The sequence below is a fragment of the Panthera pardus genome, unplaced genomic scaffold, assembly GCF_024362965.1.
Source record: "Panthera pardus isolate Hobbes unplaced genomic scaffold, ASM2436296v1 HiC_scaffold_22, whole genome shotgun sequence".
Classification (NCBI taxonomy): domain Eukaryota; kingdom Metazoa; phylum Chordata; class Mammalia; order Carnivora; family Felidae; genus Panthera; species Panthera pardus.
The window spans coordinates 53308767-53331402 of NW_026526788.1; the positions used below are offsets into that span (position 1 = coordinate 53308767).

Consider the following 22636-nt stretch of genomic DNA (forward strand, 5'->3'; position numbering starts at 1 on the left):
TCTGCGTCATCCCTCACGCCATGCTAGAGAGGACTACAGCCTTGTCTGTTCGGTTCCCCGCTACCTTGCTAGGAACTGGAAGTGGTCCCGTGCAGGCACTCAAACATTAGTTGAATGAGTTACATGAAAAATGGCATTAAGAGAAACATAAATATATTAGGGAGTAGAATGGAAAATTTGCATACATGTCTAAGATGGGACAGGGGACTTTAAAGAAACTTCCTATTTCTGGGGCACCTGGGTGGCTCAGTCGGTTAATGGTCTGACTTCAGCTCAGGTCATGATCTCACAGTTCGTGGGTTCGAGCCCCATGTCTGGCTGTGTGCTGACAGCTCAGAGCCTGGAGCCTGCTGGATTCTGTGTCTCCCTCTCTCTCTGCCCCTCCCCCACTCACACTCTGACTCTCTTTCTCTCTCAAAAATAAATAAACATTAAAAAAAGGGGGGCACCTGGGTGATTCAGTCGGTTGGGCGTCTGACTTCGGCTCAGGTCATGATCTAATAACAGCTTGTGGGTTCGAGCCCCACATTGGGCTCTGTGCTGACAGCCCAGAGCCTGGAGCCTACTTCAGACTCTGTCTCTCCCTCTCTCTCTGCCCCTCACCTGCTCATGCTCTCTCTCTCCTTCAAAAATAAATGAACATTAAAAAATAAAAATAAGAAAAAAAGAAAAAAAGAAACTTCCCATTTCTCATGGGGGCTTTAAACTCTGTCTCCAGAAATTAAAGTTTATAGTTCCAGGTTCATACTTTTTTAGCTATTAGCGATACTTGGATGGAAAAATTTCAGAAGTACACAGCACACTATATCATGCTACCTCTTTTCCTCCTACTATGTATGGATTTTTAAAAAATTTTTTTAATGTTTATTTATTTTTGAGAGAGACAGAGACAGAATGCAAGTGGGTTAGGGGCAGAGAGAGAGGGAGACACAGAATCCAAAGCAGGCTCCAGGCTCTGAGCTGTCAGCACAGAGCCCAACGCGGAGCTTGAACTCACAAGCTGTGAGATCATGACCTGAGCCGAAGTCAGACGCTCAACCAACTGAGCCACCCAGACGCCCCATCCTACTATGGATTTTTTATTAATGTTTATTTATTTTTGAGAGAGAGGGAGAGAGACAGAGTGTGAGCTGGGGAGGGACAGAAAGAAAGGGAGACACAGAATCCGAAGCAGGCTCCAGGCTCCAGGCACAGAGCCCAATGCAGGGCTCAAATCCAAGAAACGTGAGATCATTACCTGAGCCGAAGTTGGATGCCCAACTGAATGAGCCACCGAGGAGCCCCTGGAATTTTTAAAATATATTATCATCTCTCTATAATTATGAATCAAAACTGAAGAAAGGAGAACATGGCTAGTACAGGGGAAAGTATCTTGCACTCTTCAGTTTGTTTGCAGACCCAGGTTTACTTCAACTTTGGATCTACATTGTTGGTTTATTAGCTGTCTGTTGCACACCCTCAGAAAAGTTTTCCCCTGGCTTTTTTTTCTAAAACTTTTTTTTATTGTGGTAAAATATAAATAACATAAAATTTACCAGTTTAACTGGTTTTTTTCCCTAGAAAGAGAGATCATGAGCAGGGAAGGGGCAGAGAGAGAGAGAGAGAGAGAGAGAGAGAGAGAGAGAGAGAGGATCCCAAGCGGGCTCCAAACTGTCAGCACACAGCCCCATGTGAGGCTTAAACACACCAACTGCAAGATCATGACCTGAGCCAAGACCAAGAGTTGGATGCTTAACTGACTGGGCCACCCAGGCACCCCACCAATTTAACCATTTTTAAGTGCACAGTTCAGAGACACTAAGTGAGTTCACATTGCTGTACAACCATCACCACTATCCCCCCACAGAACTTTCATCCTCCCAGATACTCCCATTAAACACTAACACTCCTTTCCCTCCTCCTCTCAGCTCCTGATAACCACCATTCTATCTTCTGTCTCTATGCATTTGACTATTCTAGGTCCCTCCTATAAGTGGAATCATACAGTATTTGCCCTTTTAAGTTTCGCTTATCTCACTTAGTTAATGTTTTCAAGGTTCATCCAGGTGTCAGAATTTCTTTTTTTTTAATTTTTTTAATGTTTACTTATTTCTGAGACAGAAAGAGACAGAGCATGAGTGGGGGAGGGTCAGAGAGAGAGAGAGACACAGAATCCAAAGCAGGCTCCAGGCTCTAAGCTGTCAGCACAGAGCCCGATGTGGGGCTCGAACTCACAAACCGTGAGATCATGACCTGAGCCAAAGTCAGTTGCTCATCCGACTGAGCCACCCAGGCAACCCCAGAATTTCTTTTTAAGGCTGAATAATATTCCATTGTATACACCACATTTTGTTTCTCATCTATCTCTTGGTAGACATTTGGACTGTTTCCACCTTTTGGTTATTGTGAATAATGCTGCTATGAACATTGTTGTACAAATATCTGTTAGATTTCATACTTTCCAATTATTCTAGGTAAAATATAACCAGAAGTGGAATTACTACATCATGAGGTAAATTACTGGATCATGAGGTTGAATTCTTTTTTGAGGAACCGATCCTGGCATTTTTTTTCCTCTTCTATTTCCAGAATCAGTTTTTATCATCTATTCAAAAAGTTTCTTTTACCTCTCCAATACACTACTCTACATAAATGCTAAACTACCTCTCTTTTTTGCTTGTTCCCTCTTTCACTTATCAGGGTATTTAGAATTATGATCTTCTGTTCCACAGCACTGATTTCCCCCCAAACACAATTGCACCTCACTTCTTGGGACAAACTGCCATTTTCCAAATCATAAGATGCATTAGTGAAGAGTAAGAAATGAACTTTTTAGGAGGAATGGGGGGAGCAGTCTTTCAAATCAGTACCAAGATACCAGTCCGATAGGAATCAGGTAGCTATACCAGGAGAAGAGAGCTCCCGATTCACAAGTGTCTTGCATAGGAACATCCCTGCATATAAATGGAGGCAGAAATCAGGAGTCCACCCTCTCCCCTGCAGTAGCTGGAGGTCTCCATCTACACCCACCGGGATGATGAGGATCTTGCACTTTTCCTTGTCCATGGGACAACTAGAACATACCACTCTCCTACTTCCAGCCTCCTTCTTCCTTCCTAACCCCGGAACTGTGGGAGTGCCACCCCACTGTGGTTACCTGGCATTATAGTGAAAGTCCCTGTTCTCACTAGAGGATTGAATTCCTTCAGAAGCAGAATTTCAATTGGAACACTGTATGATTTCGCCTACAGAAACAATGTTCCTTCATACTAAGTCCACAAATCTTGTCCATTCTAGCTGCCAGCTACCTCAAAAGCAATCCTTCCTCCTTGCCTCCTCTGCCTTGAAGGCAGAACCTCACTTAAACTAGTAATGGGCTTGGAGCTGGTCCCCTCATCCCCCAGTCAGGATTTCTGCCCCACCCTTCACACTGTAGGGGAACCCACCTCTCACCAGCTCTAAGTCATTGTCACCAGAGCCTAGAAATGCTCAAGGAAAAACTTAGCCATCCCATGCTTCTGTTGGGCAGAGCTGCAACTTGGAGCCATGTCTTCTGACTCTTAGTCTGGTCCATACTGTTCTTACCAGTTGATTTTATGTTTCCAGGGCTCTTGTTTGTTTAGCAAACAAGAAAAACGATGGTGAGATACCTTTCATACATCAATGCCAGCAGCAGAGGGGAAGGAGGGTAGAGGGAATAAAGTGCAAGACCCAAATCATCCTGGCACCCTTTAGTCACCCCAGTCTATACTGGTGTGGTATCCATTTTCTTCTCTTTCTCTTCTAGGTACTTCTTGCTCAAATCATCTGATTTTTTCTTCTTTAGACTTCCTAACCACTGTCTTCACTATTTGAAGAGGGAAACTAATAGGGTTGCTGGACATAATTCTACTGCAGAGGGGGGTGGGCAGAAGGAGATTTCCCCACACCAACAACAGTTCTTCAAACACCAGCTGGGTGTTCTATAATTCAACTCAATTCGGACACCATTTACCTGGAGATAGCCTCAGACCCCACAGCTTAAGGACTCAGTCCTACAAGGCTGTCCCTCACCCCTTCAGATGCCAATTGTAAGTCCAGGTTATCACCTGTGCGTCTGACCCACCAGCTATAGATTGGAGGTTCCCAAGACCCTCTCTTCGGGTTTGATGAATTTGCTAGAGCCACTCACAGAACTAAGAGAAGGGTTTTACTCACTAGATCACCAGTTTATTGTAAAAGGATCTAACTCAGGAATAGCCAGATGGAAGAGACCCACAAGGCAAGTAAGTTATGGGGAAAGAATGCAGGCCTTCTGTGAGCTCTCCAAGAGAGCCATTCTCCCCACATCTCCATGCTTTCACCAACAGTAAGCTCTCCAGACTCCATTCTTTGGAGGTTTTTATGGAGGATTCATTACATAGGCATGATTGATTAAATCATTGGCAGCTGGGGACTGAACTCAATCCCTGCCCTTCCCCCTCCCCATGGGTGGAGGGTGGGACTGAAAGTTCCAACCCTCTAATCACATGGTTAATTCACCTGGCAATGAGCCCCCATCCTTAGGTGCTTCCAGAAAGTCACCTCATTAACATAAATTCAGTTGTGGCAGGAGGTTTGTTATGAATAACAAGACGCCCATTTCACCTTTATGGCCCTGAAGCCATTTTAGGAACTAAGGACAAAAGACCAAATATTATAACAAAAGCTGCTCTCATGGCTCTTATCACTCAGGAAATTCCAAGGGTTTTGACAGCTGTGAGCCAAGTACTATGGATGAAGAGCAAATAAATATCTGAATGACCAAATATATACTCCTTTGTAAATCACAGTATTACAGGGATTCTTCAAACATTCTGCACATCTAAATCTTACAAATAAATGCAGTTGTGAAACTGCACCTGATTTCTAGATGTTTGGAGAAGCGTTTTGGTTCTCACTTCATTCATAATCATGATCTACCACCCTCACCACCCTTCCCTACACTTTCTCTCCACTAAAATACCACCACCACCACCAGCAACAAAATCAGTTTCATATATTTTTATAAGCAGCCTTAAATTCTTTTTAAGACAAGGCAAAGTTATATGCTAACCAAGTCAGAATTCAGGTGGCCATTTGTCCCAGTTTGTCTACGACAATCCCAGTTTCAGCCTATTGGCTTGCATAATTTCTGAAAAAGCTCCTTCTTTTACTCTAAAAAAGGCATTCCCAGTTTTAGAAGATCAATTATATGCTCACCTTACTTAAAAATACACCTGGATTTTCTAGTAAAGTGCTTTCCAGGTGACTGCTGTTGCACACCTCATTGGACTTCATTTGCACAACTCTGCAAAATAGGAAGGGAAATCTTTTATTTCTGTTAATTAAATGAAGTAACCAAGGTTTCAAGCTGTAGGTGGTGACTGTTTGAGGTCACATACTCAGGGATAGAATCAGAGCCAGAACCCAGGATTCCTGACTTCAAGTCCAGTGTTTTTCAGTTGTCAATCACTTCGTGCAAATATCTGAGTAAAGACAAACTTTACTCTCTTGGTTGGTAATTTGCTTGCACTTGGGCCTAGAATAGTTTAGACAGGTTCATCCTTGCCCAGACACTGTCCTTTCACATTTAAAGCAAGCAGAGATGAAAGAAGAATTACTTAAACATAAAGAGCCTATTAGTGAATCCGAGGGACCCTGGGGCCAGATGACATACATTGTTTACTTTACGGGGTGCAATTATGTCAGATTATTGTAATCTTATATCTAACCAAATTAGTATGTTTCAGTTAACAACAACAACAGAAAAAGAGGAAAAAAAAAAAAAAGATCAATAATGAATGTCTACTGTTACAAAGAACATAAGGGTTCTGTCCCAGTCTTATAAATATATTTTCCCTGTGGTTATGTGCTACTCCTTTTTTTTTTTTTTTTTAACCTAAAATTCTACCTTCCTTGGATAACTGGCAAGGAGACAAAGACAGGCACAGTGTTTGGCAAGGTCTCCAGGGTATTCCAGAGGGGCTGAATGCAGCGCCACGCCAATAAATAAATAAATATATACTCTCCTAACCTCCGATGACCCGCCCCCAAAGAAGGCCACAAGACCCTTGGGCGTCGCTCTCTCTGCAACGACAGAAAAGGGTCCACTGAGCCTGGGGAAGGATGACTCCAAGCTGCTGGCCAGTTTAGCTAGACTGCAGCAGAGGGGTGGACGCCTTTGGTCCAGCTGTGTGCACCGCCGCAGCCCAGAGAGGTGGCCGACCTCCCCCTGCGCAGGAGGCTCCAGGAACTGAAGGTAAGAGGGCAGCGGAGGACAAGCGCGGTCCCCAGCAAGGGGAGGAGGGCCCCGCGCGCATGCGCCCCGTCGCCGCCGCTGCCGGCCGGAAGAGCCGGGCAGCGGAGCCGCTACTCCCCGCGCTAGTCGCCGCGGCGCTGGGGAGACCGCTGGCCGCGCGATGCGGCCCGTGGACAGTGACGGGGCGGCGGAGGTGCCAGAGCCCGGGCTACCGCTGACGGACGACGCGCCGCAGGGCGCCAGTGAGGAGCCGGCGGCGGCAGCGGGGACGCCCGGCCCCTGCAGGTGCTGGGTGTGCGGCAACTCGCCGTGCGGATCGGGTGCGTCGCAGGGTGAGTGTGGGGTGCAGACCCGGCGCGGGTTTCGCCTCTGGGGTTGGGTGGAGGGGGTGCGGGTGCCAATGGGCTAGGGTCCCCGCAACTCTGGGCCGGGGGCGCAGCGAGGACCGCGCCCCCATCCCTACCTTGCCCAGAGCTCGGGGAAAACCCTCGAGCCCTCACCTGGGGGTCTGCAAAGCATAAGCCCTTTTCGTCCCCGCGGGCGCGAAGACTAGGAAAGTTTCTGATTGTGTTTGGAACCCTTTTGGGATTCTGAAACTGTTCCTGTAATTAAAGTGTTGCGGGCACTACCGCGGAGTCAGATTGCAGTTCCGTGAGCCCTGCTGGAGGTTGGGGGGTCAGTCAGAGAGGCCATCCCTTAGGCTGGTGAGGTTGGGGGGGGGGGTCAGTAAGAGAGGCCATCCCTCAGGCGAGTGAGGCTGGGGGGTCAGTAAGAGAGGCCATCCCGCAGACAGGTGAGGTTGGGGGTGGAGAGCTAACCGTGAACACTGATCACAGTGGGAAGCCGTGTTCCCTGAAGAGGAAGTTGAAAAGCATAGAGTCTAGAAAATGTTTGCCTCAGAGTCTTAGAATCCTGGGAAGGTAGAGTTGAGTGGGACCACAGGTTCTTAAGCTTTTGGGGTTAGGAGGACTTTTTTGTTGTTGTAAATTTTTACAATATCTTTATTCATAACGACTCACTGAACTAAACCAAATGTCCATTGTTAATATAATGAGTATTTTGTAATATATTCTTTTTTTTCCGTTTTTAAAAATTTGAACCACTGTATTGTATACCTAAAATATAGGAGGACTTTCTTGGCAACTAATCCTAAACAAGGCAGAGGCACAATCTTATATACATTGTTAAGAGGTTCACAGACCTGTGTCCAAAGCCAGAGACCCTTTGTAAAAACACCTTGATCTTGTTCAACCTCTTCTTTCCACAAATGAGGGAAGTGAAGCCCTGGAAGGTGAGGGCTTGGCGGTGGGGGTTGCTTTGTTTTTCCCTAGATCTGGCCTGTGTGGGTGAGACATGGCACAAGTCCCTGCAGCACCAAAGTTAAGGATCCCAGCATGCCAGAGTCCCACGCTAGGCCTTTTCTACTGACCACAGTGCTACTTTAAGCACATTCCTCCTTAACTCCACCACCCACCTAGGTCATTTTCCTGGAAACAGAGGAAATAGGTAGATCTCCCTTGAAGACAAAGTTACACAGCCTGCACCATCTCATCCTCTGGGTGGCCTCCTCTAAGTGTGACCCTGATTTCTATGCCTCTTACCCCCACCCCATTCCCCCTTCTCCCTATTAGGAACTTTCCCCTAATTTAGAGAGATGAAACCCAGATGATTCTTGCTCCATTTTTGTCTTAAATGCTAACAGTGGTCAGACTTCTTTTTTTTTTAATTAAAAAAAAATTTTTTTTAAATAATTTTAGAGAGAGCACGCAGGGAAGAGAGGGGAGAGAGGCAGAGGGAGAAGGAGAGAGGGGAAGAAGCCCAAGCAGGCCCCATGCTCAGTGCAGAGCCACACACGGGGCTTGATCCCACGACCCTGGGATCATGACCTGAGCCGAAATCAAGAGCTGGATGCTCAACCGACTGAGCCACCCAGGCGCCCCCAAAATGATCAGACTTCTGATTATTTATGCATGGGCTGGTGCCTCCAGAGAAGGGGCTACTCCAAGCTGTGTAGACCAGATGTGTAGCTTGTAAAGAGGTGAATTTCTCACCTTATCAGTTATTATGGTTGAATGTCATTTTGGTGGAATGCTGAGTCAGTCCTTGTAAACTCTTAAATGTTTCTGCTGTTTGTAAACCAAAGAGGAATACTGTACACTCAGGCAGCACATGGCAAAATGATAAACATTATAAGCGACTGCACCTAAGAATCTTGTGGCGTCTTTTAACTTCAAAGAAAATTGCTAACAGTGAGACTTAGTAATAGTTATTGTAAGGTGACCAGATAATATTCTGAAAACAGGACTGCCATAGAAACACTTTAAACCACTGTACTGTTTGTTGTCATTGAACTTTGTGACAGTATCACTTTAACCGCTTGATCCAACTGGTTATCTCAAGAAAGCTCATTTTCAAGTTCAGGGTGAAACTGTTACCCATTTTTCTACATTCTTGGATAACCTTCACAGACAGCATACAGCTATCCTAAGATATCTATTTATTTTCTTGAGGGACAGTGTGGATCTTAGCCTGAAGCAAGAAACTGTCTTAGATGTGTGCCTCACATGCCCCTGGAGGGAGTTCTCTAGTGTAGCAGTGGTTCTCTAGCTGGCAGGGCTTTTACGGTCACAGAGATCCTGTAGCAGTGGGTCTGGGGTGGGGCTCGGGAACTGAAGTTTAAAAAATTACTCAGTTGATTCTGATTCCCAGCCAGGGTTGTGAATCACCACTTTAAAGGATAGAGAAACGGAGCAACTTTTCAGTTTTCTTCTAACTCAAGAAATTACACCGTGGCCACTTAATTTGAATTATTTAGCTATGCTTGTAGTGGAATATGATCATAGAAGCACAGTACATAAGCAAATGCATCTTTGGATGATGCTACTCTCTTGTTCATCTCCCCTGGCAGAATGGAAATTATTATTCAGTAAGAGAGGTCTGCATGAGTAGAACCAAGCCTCACCCTCATAAGAAATAATCAAGTTCAGCCAGGCCTTGTAACAACTGCCCTGTTGCAGTCAGCAATCATGGGTCATAGGGTGTTTATAGGCAAGAAAATATGTGAGTGTTTTAAGAGACAAGATAATCAGAACCAGGGGTATAAAATTGAGTTTTAAAAGAGTTAAAATTAAATAAATAAATAAAACAGTTAAAATATCATGTTAAGTTAAAATTTTTTGGAGAAAAATTTAAAAGTTTAGGTTGGGGAAGATCCTTGAAATACAGACCGGGGAGATGTTTTCTGTCCTTGATCTTCCTGTTCTGTTCTGTGTGAGGGTGTTGGTTCTATGCATGGTTTGGGTTTCTTTTAAGAAAAACTATTTTATTTGGACCTGAACCCTGAAATTTCAGAAGCTGAACACTGAGGCTGACCACAGCCAAGACATGTATTTTGTGGTGTTTAACTTGGAAGTCGTCTAAAGTTTCCTTCTCATGGGCTGAGTAAGTATGTGCAGTTTGTTTCTGTGGTATCTGAGGCACATAGGTGTTGAACAGAATGTGGAGGATTCTGGTACTTACAATACATAATCTGTGACACGATGACTGGTAGCTCCAAATGATTCTCTTCGACTGTGCACCTGGAACAGGAAGAGGTAAAGGCCTCTGATCACAATGGTATCTCTTACTACAAAGGTCAGGCTGCACAGTGCCCCTGGAAAGATTGTGCACCATCATACTTTGGTCCTGAGTCACAAAGTGTCTGTCACTTGTGGGCAAAGGTATCCAGCTAACATGAGGATATTGAAATGTATTACTGGGTGTTTGCATTTATCAGAGAAGGACATTTTTTAAAAACATTATTATGCAAAACTGTTCTCTAGCTAAGTAACACATTATAAATTCCTAGATTGGAATGATAATCCTAGTTTTACTAGAAATTGCAAGTACCGACACACCCTTCCATTTTGCTATGTTCTTAACCGATGAGGGCCAGTAGCATTTCCTTCATATTCTCTTCTTGTTTTGTATTAGTTTCAATAAAGAAAAAAATACTAATACATTCCTCAGTGTGTCACCTGTCTTTTAGGGAGTTCTCTGCTTACCCTGTCCCATTTTGCTCCCCTCTGAATGATGGGTTTGGGGTGAGTATGAGATTGAAAACAGATTTTAATCCTGTGTTCGGTAACTAAGACAGAAGTGGCTAAACAAAAGTTGAATGCTCATAGTCACTAATGGATTGAATACTTGATGCCCTAGAGAAAGCAGAAGTTTCTTGGTTCAGATCAAGCCAAGAAGTTGGTATTAAATGGCAGTTGTAATTTTTTAAAAATTTTATTTTAAAGCACTTTGAGGTCAGAGGGGTAGACCTACCCTCTGTCCTCAAAGAGTTTATGCTCTAAATGGAAGAGAAGTTGTAAAACCATGAAAAGTAAAAGATTTGATTAATGGTTCAAAATAACAAAACAGCTTTCCCAGATTAGGCTGTTACCAGTGGTGTTAGACTGTGCATCTTTCTATGGAGTTCTCTCATATACTTTCATTTAGCAAATATTTAATCGGGGTCTTGCATGTGGCAGGCACAAACAAGACAGCTGAGGTCCCAGCCTGGAAGGGTTCACAGGCTACTGGGAGAAGTAAGATAATCAACAAGTAGCCATAGGACACAGCTGTAAACTGTTGTCTAGAAAAAAACCACTTTCTTCATAAAGCCAGGTTCACCAGTGAGATGATATAAAATATCACTTGGAAGCATTTTTCTCTAGCCATCTTGACAAGCGTTTCTTAAAGATTTTTCTCACTGTCTTGGCAAGCTTTTTTACTTCTTTTTGACTTACAAGTGAGTAATGATTCTTCAGTAAGCCAAAGGAAATCCATTTTATAGGGTAAAACTGAATTTAAAAATTATGGGTTTAAATTGTTGCCTACATCAGTGATTCCTCATTCTTGGTGGGGAAAATGGTTCAGGTCCAGAGAATGGATATGCTTAGGAGACAGTATTTGTAGCCTGTTAGCCATTAACACTGTTCCATTTTTCTCAATTCCTAAGTGAAAATATTAAAACATACACTTGGAAGCAAGGACTAACCAGAACTTAATCTTTTTCAGAAGCCAAGAAGAAAGCACGCTGTCCTGGACTTGGCTTGTTTTATACATTATTATCTGCCTTCCTTTTCTCAGTGGGCTCTTTATTTGTTAAAAAAGTGCAAGACGTCCATGCTGTAGAAATTAGTGCATTCCGATGTGTGTTCCAAATGCTAGTCGTTATCCCTTGCTTAATATACAGAAAGTAAGTATTTCTTACCTGCGAAGTGGAAGGTATTAACAAATGTATGTAAATCTTTTGACCTGCTTAAATTATTTATTCTACAGTGTCTGCTTTATCCCTCCCGTAGATTTACCAGTTACTACATTGTTTGTCTCTGATTAATAAAAAGTCATAAGGATTCACCTACAAAAGATGCTCTCATAAGCACAAACCACATACTCAGGAAGGGGGGGGGTAGATTCAGTTATTCTCCACTCCTCATTTTGAGAACAAAGCTTTCCTTGTACAATTCCTCCATCTTGTACCACCCTCCCTTCTTTCCCTCTGCATAACTAGTATTTAGAAGAAAAAAGTAAATGAGAGGAAGTGGTGGTGTCTCCTAATATCAAGTTTCTTTCAGTAGAATGGACTGCTCTGTTACCAGGGCAGACAGAAGGTTAAAGTAATAATATCAGGGTCTTGCCCCTAGGGTGATGTGGGAAAGGGAAAAGGTAGTCTTGAACAAGACCTTTTAAAATACTTTCATGTTTATAGTGTCCTCATCTATGAACTGGAGGGAATGATAATCTTTGTCCTCTACCCTGCACCTTGGTGGCAAGGGCCAAATAAAATTAATTATAGATCAGAGCACTTGTGTAGAATCTAACAGTATATGAAAACTGTCTTTTTTCCCCATCCTTACTGTTCCCTCCCTACCCAACGTGTCTTCCCCTTCCATATAGAACACCCTCCCCACCCTTTCCCAGATTAAAATTATGCCTTCTACACATCCCTGTGTACTTAGAACCATTGGAGGATAGGCCAGTTTGGTTCCTGGTGGCTGTCTGGCTCTTTCTCTCTTTGGGCAAAAATGCTTAAACCCTAAACTAAAAGTTTCAGTCACTTGCCTCCAAATTCTCCTTGTATCTATAACATAGTACAGATTCATTTAGAATAGTTTCACCCCGTATCCTGAAGATCTGGTGAAAAATGGTGAAAAGCTACTAAGATTAATATTGTCAGAAATTCCTGTATAAGTGTGGGCAAGTCACAGTATTTTAGGAAATGATGGTAAGAGTTCAGAAATTTTCAAGGGTGGCAACTGGTGCTAACACAATTATCTTCCTCATTTTGCAACAGAACAATTGGCAGGGGAAGGCACTAGAAGAATTTTTGAAATCCTTAGCACCAATCTGTTTTGACCTATTTTATGTTTCATTATCATGGAAGACTCTTAGCTTCTCAAAGTATGAGTCAAAGGTGACCACAGTTTCATTTCTAAATGAAATGTGGGTCCTCATGTCAGGCTTATAGGCTACCCTAAAGATGTTCAGTGCTGGCACAGGTCAGCAAGCTGCGCCTAGCCTGAAATGTACCCAGCATTCTGCTTGGTAAGTATTAATTAAAAAAAAAAAATTGAGTATCAGTTGTTATACTTATCCAAATGCTACTTGTTCTTTTTCAGTGTATCTTAACTCTTCTTGCAGAAAATAATGAAAAGTTGTCTGACATCCAGTGGCTAAATTACACTTTAGCATTGCCTCAGCTTTTGTAGAAAAACTCGTTAAGATTGGCAATGCATACTAGCCATGACCAAGTTTTCTTATATAGGGCAGCTTAATCTTGAAATTGTGTTTATCATAAAAATCATACATTGTCATTGTAGAAAATTTGGGGAAAATAAGGAAAAATCACCTAGGAGACCACCTATTAAGGTTTAACCACGATGAACATTCCTTTTGTCTTTTTTGTAAGCATGTATAGACATGGGAAAAGTTATATTTGTTGAATTTTAATTATACTATTTATGGAGTTCTCTTTTATTAATTTTGCTTATACTGTGAACACTTACATGCTTTAGCTATACGTAGAAACCATTTTTTTGAAGGCGTATAACATTCAGTTGTGGGCCTTAAAATTCACTTACTATTTCCTTATTTTTTGCCAGTTAGGACTGTAAAAATAACATCTAATTAAGAACTGCAATTTAAAAAAACCACCTTGGTTTAATGTGCGCTCTTTCATTTGAATTTACAGAAGCGGGTTCATAGGCCCCAAAGGTCAACGCATTTTCCTCCTCCTCAGAGGAGTCCTGGGCTCCACCGCCATGATCCTTTTGTACTACGCTTTCCAGGCGACGTCCCTGGCCGACGCCACCGTCATCACGTTTAGTTCGCCAGTGTTCACGTCCATATTTGCTTGGATATTTCTCAAGGAGAAGTACAGCCCCTGGGATGCCCTCTTCACCGCCTTCACGATCACCGGCGTGATCCTCATCGTGAGGCCCCCGTTTCTGTTCGGAGCCAGCGCTGCGGGCACGGACGAGAGCTACTCCGTTCACCTGAAGGGCACGTTCGCAGCAGTGGCGCACGCTGTCTTTGCCGCCGTGACCATGGTCATCATCAGAAAGATGGGGAAGTCCGTGGACTACTTTCTGAGCATTTGGTATTATGTCGTACTCGGCCTCCTAGAGAGCGTCATCGTCCTCTTCATCATAGGGGAGTGGAGTCTGCCATACTGCGGGTTGGACAGGCTGTTTCTCATCCTCATCGGCCTGTTTGGTTTGGGGGGTCAGGTGTTTCTCACGAAAGCCCTCCAAATAGAAAAAGCAGGCCCAGTGGCAATAATGAGGACGATGGATGTGGTCTTTGCTTTCATCTTCCAGATTATTTTCTTTAACGATATGCCCACGTGGTGGACGGTGGGCGGGGCCCTGTGCGTTGTAGCCAGCAGTACCGGCGCGGCCATTCGGAAATGGTGCCAGAGCTCCAAATGAGGCTGTGGCAGAAGTGCGTTCTTGGTTTCTCTGGGTACCATCCCTCAGTGCGGACACACCGCGCACGCACACGCCTGGAAAGCCTGCATTTCCTTCACTGATTATATTTAATAAATTTCATAATTAAAGTACCATTTTTGAATATGCTATGTCTTTAATTAGCTAAGAGTTAGCCAGTGTGGTCTAGCAATTACTTTTTTCTCAATTATGTTTTGGTTTTGGTTTGGTTTCTTACTTGCTGTTGTTGGGGTGGTGATGGTAGGAGATCAGGTCTTTAGTTGAAGAAAAACTGCAAAATGTTTTATGACTCTGGTATAAATGTAATTTTTTAAAGTGTATTTTTGGTACTGAGGGGATATAGGTGGGGAGGAAACTTTAGATGTTCTTTTAGCAGTGTAAAAGCTAAGAAACTTATTGATAATAATGCTGCTATGATTAGATTATATCGGTAATTCGTTTGAAACCTAATTCCATTTAGGAGGCCAAAGCTGACACTTGGAAAAGGTGCCTACTTAATGGTGTTAATATTACAAATGAATTAGCCTTATTTCCAAGGCTTTTATACATGGTTATTCTTTTAACACACATGAGTGCCTTTTCATTTTGATGCCAGAATTTTTATATGTAAAGTTTAAAAAGTTTTTAATCACCAGGTTTGGCCAGAAGTTTTCTGTTTTGGTGGCATTCACAACTGTAGCTATCATTCTGTAATTTTAATTGTCCTCTGGTTTTGGTTTTTTTGTGTGTGTGTGAAACTGCACTACGTTTTTCTTAACTTTCTGAGATTTCAGGTCTTTAAGCCGCAAGAGAGAAATCTTGGCAAAACCAGTGTGCACATTTCCATCCTGAAGTATTTCCCCCTCACTAGAAATGTGATTTTCTATAAATTCTTTTTGAATTTATAGTGTGATGCCAAATACAATTTTCTCAGGATTTTATTAGGTTGAACCATATGAAATTGCCAAGATTTTACCTTTTTAACTTACAAAAACCAGAGTTCATTATGGTTCATCCTAATAGATACCTCCCTTACCCTCTCTACACCAAATATTTAGAGGACTTTGGCATATATTTTTTTAAAACAACTTTTTAAAATGCAGTAATCTTATTAAACTTATTTTTATAGTCTTTTCCCCTTATGGAATTATATGTAATAATGCTTCATGTTATATGTTAAATGTAAAGACCTGTGAATCCATGGTTGATTGACTTCTGTAGTGTCTTGAATAATATAGTGTCTTGAATAATAAAAAAAAAAATCACTGTTAAATTTTAGTATATCAGTATGGTATTAAATATCAATGCTGCCCCATGATACTAACATCATGAATTCAAACATTTTATATCTGGAACTTCATCAGCCAATACTCTGCAGTTAAAGAGAGAATGTAATATTTAGGAAAGCTTGGAAGGTTAATTGGAAAGTAGAGAGTACATGGGAATGATTATCATAATGAATCCTTTATTGGTGAGGCTATAATGGTCACCAACTCTTACTGTCCAACCTAGCATCTGTTACTATCTTAAGCCTGCATATCTGAAAGATTATAGGCTCTTTCTCTCCCCTTCATCACAATTCTTCCAAAGAAAGAAAGAACTTGGCTTCTGAGGTTTATGCCTTGGTGAGAAAGGATCTTTTCCAATAGTTCCAAGAGGGAATTTTTGGCTTGCTGATCTTCCTAAATGCTTTCCACCTGACAAATCTTAAATGAAGTCTACTTTGGGGAGTCATACTATCATAACTTTAACCTCATCCACAGTGTTGGAATTTAGAGTTGCAGGAGCATTATCTTGCAAATAGATAGTTACAGAATCAGCATTTTAGAGCTCAAAGGTTAGAAATCCTCTTGTAGGAGGAGCCATGCTGCACAGATAGGAATACTGGGGAGGAGGATCTGCCCGAGATGGGTTCCCATGGCCTTCTCCCTTATTTCCATGATAAAGTATAGAAAGTAAACCACTGCTTGAGTTACCTAAGGTAAATTAACTCAGGGAACCCTCTCTTGGTTCTTTACCTTGCACAATAAAACAACTTATGGGACTTTGAGAGTTAAATCCCTTTCAGCCTGTACACTAGAGATGTGTTTTATTTCAGAAGTGTGGTTTAAGTACTTGAATGTCACAATATATGGCCAAGGTTGGAGAAAATGTTTCTTCTCTCAACTTTTACAGGGTGTCATTCTTAAACACTTTTATAATGTCTGAGGTATATACAAGGATATGTATGTATTGTAACAATTATAGGTGTGTATATTTTGCAAAGACTGTAGTTTCTATATCCTGAAAATATTTTCATAAATTGTTTTTATTTTATAAGTACTAATAAAGTTAATATGAAAGAAGGCTATATTTTGGTTTTTATGGTTATAGCAAATGTGCTCGCTAATCTAACATTTCCTTTTTCATCCATGTGCTTCAAAATTCATTTTATAAAGGATATTGACCCTGGTCATTCAGCTGTGATATAATCACAAGTTTCAAACTGTTTGTTTGTCCCTCTGATACTGTCACATCAAATCTGGTATCTCTAAAATAAAGGTCCTAATCTTCTGTTCCAGGGAGGCCTTCATTGTTCTAGACCCAGAGCTTGGAGCAGCTTCAAATTCCATACTTTTTGTTCCCATAGCTAATCTGTTACCAAGTCCTGGAGTGTCTGTCTTATTGTCTTGTGGATCCACTCTTTTGTCACCATTTCCACTGCTACCATTTTAGTCCAACATCAATAATCTCAAGCTGAATTAACAACAGTATCCTAATGAGTTACCCACTTCTTGACTCTCTTCCACCCAGATCCTTGTCTCACTGCCAGACTGTGACCTTCCTAAAGCTCTGCTTTCATTGTTACTTTGGTTCTCATAAAACCACAATGATGCTGTATTGCATACCACATCTCATTCAAATTACTTGGCCCTATTCCCACTTTTCTAACCTGATTCTGCGTGTCCCAACGTGAGTTGATACTCTGATCCATATCCCCATCAACTCCCACATTTGCCAAGGGATTCCTTCCTGTGTCTCCCCTGCTTCCTTTGCCTTCTCTTCTTTGTCCTCTAAACCCTCTTAGCCTCCAACAGTTCAGCTTGAGCTTTTGTTTCTTCCACTGCCTCCAGCTTCTCCTGCCCACACTAGCCCACTTTGAAAGAGTGGATAAAGCACTGGAATAGGAGTGTGGCCATATCATTTTCTAGCTGAGCCAGGCATGTAACGTACTCAGCCTGTTTGCCTCATTTGCTAAATAGAATATCATTACTTGTCCAGCCCATGTTACAAAGCAGTGCAGTTGGAGGACTTGGAAACCATAAAGGGGAATAAAAACACTAAGTATCAAACTGTTCTTAATACCATACAGTTGAATATTGTCTCCCCTTCTCTTCAAAATGATGCCCAGCTCAGGGTCCTTACTTCTGAGCAGTTTCACTAGGAACTGTAAGAACAGTCTAATGGATTTCAAACCTCATTTGACTCCCTCCTGCCAGCATATAATCCTACTGTTGGACAGTTCTCAATTGCCTGGCTGACCTGCCCACGTAGGTGGCCAAGGGTCACCAGTCTTTATCTTATGCATAGTGTTGCTACCTTTCCAGTTCTGGCTTTAGTTCTGATCCTCTGCGAGAATTACACTTGGCTCTGGCTGGGGAATGAGCCTGATTTTCTATGTGTTTCCCATGCACTACTCTATATTTAGCATGGCTCTTTTAGCCCCTTATCTATTCACTCAGTTAGCACAATTAGTCTCTTGACAGTAATCTAGTGGTAAGAGAGCCAGATGTCTTTATGTAACATGTTGACTTCTTTTTTTTTTTTTTAACGTTTATTTATTTTTGAGACAGAGAGAGACAGAGCATGAACGGGGGAGGGGCAGAGAGAGAGGGAGACACAGAATCGGAGACAGGCTCCAGGCTCTGAACCATCAGCCCAGAGCCTGACGCGGGGCTCGAACTCACGACCGCGAGATCGTGACCCAAGCCAAAGTCGGACGCTTAACCGACTGAGCCACCCAGGCGCCCCGGAACATGTTGACTTCTAAGGTAGGTGAATGGAGCCACGTTCAGTACTGGGCGTTAGAATTTGATTCTTAGGGTGTAGGTTGGGCACATGAAGCCTGGACACTACCCCAAGCACGCCATCATATAGTCCCTTTGGTGTCTTATATGAAGTCTAATACAGCTATTATATTCACTTAGAATTCTGTAAGATGCCCTCATAGGAACTTTGTGATCCACAAAGACCCATCCAAGTTTTAGCCTATTGGAATGCTAGGTTTGGAGCTGGACTTGGAAAACCAATTCATAGAGAGCCCGTGAAACTTGGTGTTGCCTATATCATTTCCTAGAAATTGGGGTGGAGCTTTATAGAAAGGGGTAAGGAGAAGACATGTCTATTGTCAAGGCAGGGCAGGAAATGTTGCATCATAGAAGTCCAGTCCATAGAAAATGTTCCACTGGGTTGCACAAGGTACCATGCCAGCTATCATCTATCAAGCCAGATTTGCAACAATATAAAACAATGCTATTCTTCTCACTAGTTTCCTAAATATTTATTTTTCATAAGAATATTATTTATGTTAACATAATGGAATCATTTAAATAAATATTTCAATTTTTTTTCAGTTTTGCTTTCAAATATGGTAAATATCTCTCATATATAACTCACATAACAGAAGCTCTTTGGAGTTCTCAATAATGTTTAGGAAAGTAAAGCAGTACAAGACCAAAAAGTTCCCAAGCTGCAGAATTAACATATAGAGTTATCAAACTTGAAACTTTAAAAAACAATGAGTAAGCCAACCACCAAATCTACCAACTTATTCATGAGGTTCTGATAGTTTGAAATGCAGCTAAATAACAGTTTGTAAATTAGAAGCATCTTTAATGTGATGTCCCATTTTAGAATTGTGAGTTAAACAACTTTAATCTATATAAGAGATCCAAATTATCTACCCGAGAGAGAGCAAAGAAAGGAACAATAAGCAATCCAATTGGCCTATGCTCATAGGATCATATAAAGTTGTCTCTGATACTTCCTATGTATGTGTTTTAGTTCCTTCATATGTGCATTTTTAAAAAGTCAGAAGACTTTGACACTTTGCAGGTAAGTAGGTACATTGGCACAACCTCTATGAAGGACAATTTGGCAGCATCTATCAATTTACAAATGAATATACTTTTTCACCCAGAAATTCTATTTCAGGAATTTATCTTATAGATATATTTGCTTATTGCAAAGTAACATGTAAAAGTTTATTCATTGCAACATTACTTGTAATAGCAAGATAAGAAAGAAAGAGAGAAAGAAAGAAAGAAAAAGAAAGAGGAAGAAAGAAACAAAGAAAGAAAAAAGAAACAAAGAAAGAAAGTCTGATGTTAAATAAATAATGGTATTGATAATGGGTTAAATAAATGCTGGTACTGAAAGGGAGGAAGAAATTTCCTCTGTCCAAGTTTCTTCTAGCTGGACTAATAATTAAGCTTACATAAGACAGATTAACAGAAGGAAAAAACCCACAAAGTTTTATTACATGTGCACAGAGGCCCAATAATGAAACAGACCTAAAGAAATAACCAAGGCAGGAATTTTTTATACTTTTTAGAAATAGAGACAATAAATCTATGAGGAATTGATAGGACAAAGAAAACTTTGGGAGCTTCGGTTAGTAAGGAATTCTAAACAGTATTTGGGTTGGGTTAGTAAATTAGTAAAAAGTAACAAGTCTTTTTGGCTCTAAATTTCCTATCTCTGGTGATAAAGATACCTCTACTTCTTGGTACTAGGAGGGTACATTTCATATGGGATATTTACGTCCTGCTTTCAGGGGGACAGAAGAGGGTTTGAATGTCCTTCTTGCACAGGCCATCTCTTAAGTAACTATTACTGAAAATACTCAATATTCCAAAGTGGTATATTTGGGGTGGCCTGCCCTTGGGCCTTATAATGCATACATAAAATAAAATATAATACAATAAAACTAAACTAAGGAAGAGGAAGGGAGCTTTCCACACATGAATGTGGAATAATCTTCAAGATTATTGAATTTTTTTAATGTTTGTTTGTTTTTGAGAGAGACAGAGTATGAACAGGGGATGAGCAGAGAGAGAGGGAGACACAGAATCGGAAGCAGGCTCCAGGCTCCGAGCTGTCATCACAGAGTCCAATGCGGGGCTCGAACTTACAGAGTGTGAGATCATGACCTGAGCCAAAGTCGGCTGCTTAACCGACTGAGCCACCCAGGTGCCCCATAATCTTTAAGATTATTAAGTGAAAAAGCAAGATTCAGATAGCAGTACAGCATAGTAGGTATTAATTTATATAAAAAGAAGGTAAACAGAATATTCCAAGAGGATACACAAGGAACTGACGACATTGGTTGCCTGGAGGGAGAAGAATTTGATAGCTGAAAGACAGGGTAGGAAGGAGATTTTTCACTAAATTCCCTTTTATACCTTTTAAATTTTGAACGTTGTAACCTTGTCAAAAATAAATAAATAAATAAATAAATAAATAAATAAATAATAAAAAAATAAACTGATGGAACAAAACCAAGAAGAAGACTTGACAGAGAGGAAGGGAGAAAAGAAAGAGAGGGGTAAAAGAGAGATATACATATATACATACATAGAGAAATGTTTACTGCCATCACCCTGGCTCACCATCACTGACCTCATCCAGCCCACAAATCGGACTTAAATGCCCACATGCTCCATGACTGAAGAAAATGCAAAAGGAAAACCTGAATTTCAGCTTTTTAATAGAAATATATTCTCCAAGATCCCAGAAGCATTGCCCAGCCCTGAGCCAAACATTTGCCTTTCCACAGCACCAAAACCATTTTTGCTTGGAAAGGAAAATAACATTGACTGAATATGTCCCATCCAGGCCAGGAGCTTCTTGATCATTGTCTCATTCAGTCCTTGCCAAACATGGGAGATGGATTGAATAGGAAACTGAAGTTTGCAGAGGTTGAATAGGGTCACCTACCTAATAAATTCTAGTACCCTCACTAGTAAATGATGAAGCTGGCTCCTACCCTACATCTGCCTGACCACTAAGACTCGACTTTTCAATACCCCATGTCACCTCCTTAGCTGGGGTAGAATGCACGATAGGGAGTCACTTGGTATTTGTCACTGTAGTGAAAAGATTGTTTCTTGACTTTAGGATTTGAAGGTATGTATGCCCTCTTCCTCTCTCCTTCTTGCTGGTGTAGCAAGAGCTGGATGTGAAAGAATAGAAGATGACAATACTGCTTATACTTTAGCTTTATTTCTTTCATCTTGTTAATCGGTATTTGTTGAGCAGTGGCCATATACAATCACAATCAATGCAGGGAAACATCAAATATCAAATATTGTCAAATATCATTCTCAAAATGGTCAAAACTAGATGTGAACATGACATACACACACTGCATAATCAGTACACATGGGCTACAACAAGAACCTTGAAATGAGACAGCCTCCTGAAGTCACAAACCGAGGAAGAACAAAGCTATGCAAGGTCACCTAAATATACAGAATTGAATTCTGGGCCAGCCACATTTAGCCATAACTTCCCTAGATGTGCTAAGAACATTTCTAAGGGTGCAATGTACCAATCATAAGAAGGGTTGGCCAGCCTTGGGAGCAGGAAAGGAGTGTGGTTGTGTCAGGCACGTTCCCATTGTAGAGACGTGGTGCACCAAGATAGTGAGTTCCCAGTTTTTCTCTCTAAAGTACTCCTAGCATTCATAAGTAGAGTCTAGAGGCATAATCACAGAGGCATTGCCACAATCTGGAGCTATAATCACAACACAATAACCACTGATCTTTATTGTGTCCTTCATGTATCAGCCACTGTCCTAATTGCTTTTTGTGCAGTTAACTGCCAAGTGACTTTTCTACTTGCTAATAAGTGTCAGAACTTGGATCTTAAAACCTTGGTCTGTCAAACTCCAAGCTTACACTCTGGACTCCACAATTCTGCTCACCCTAGGTCTAAAGCCATGTTTTAAAAAAAAATCCTGGGTTTTATGTGCTCTCTGGCACACTGCAGTGTAACCCAAGAGATTCTTCAGGTCCATTTTAAGAAACATGACCAATGATTAAGCAGTCAAGTCCTCATACTACTGAAAACTATAAATCACACTCCTTACTCTGTGTATTTCCATGTTATCAGTGTCTGTGCAATTATAGTTTGGCTTCTCATGTACTCTAAATGAAGAAGATAATGGAATATGCAAAAGATTAAGCTCTTGGTTCCCTAAACTATTATATTCTCACTGTATAATAGTAACATTGGCATTGTTCCACATATCAGTCTCCATGTACTTGGTTGTTGTGACTCTTCCAGAGAGATGTATTGCATTCCCAGTGTTCTTCATCCCCTTTCTTCTAAGATAATAATCCTGCATTACTCAGAGTAATTATGCTAGCTAACATAACAAACAATCCCCAAATCTCAG

At 41.4% G+C, this 22636-nt stretch overlaps 1 protein-coding gene across 3 annotated transcripts; it reads left to right on the forward strand.

The window, feature by feature from the left end:
• Window positions 1–6317: 6317 nt before the first annotated feature.
• On the forward strand, window positions 6318–16546 carry SLC35G1 (solute carrier family 35 member G1). 3 transcript variants are annotated; one of them, XM_019445129.2, is made up of 3 exons: window positions 6318–6570; window positions 11285–11465; window positions 13461–16546. In XM_019445129.2, exons 1-3 carry the CDS (start codon window positions 6399–6401, stop codon window positions 14197–14199), a joined length of 1092 nt encoding a protein of 363 aa, XP_019300674.2. In that variant the 5' UTR covers window positions 6318–6398; the 3' UTR covers window positions 14200–16546. The 3 variants fall into 3 exon arrangements, with proteins under 3 accessions (XP_019300674.2, XP_019300676.2, XP_019300675.2); XM_019445131.2 differs by having other exon boundaries at window positions 11357–11465; XM_019445130.2 differs by having other exon boundaries at window positions 6318–6558.
• Window positions 16547–22636: the final 6090 nt, after the last annotated feature.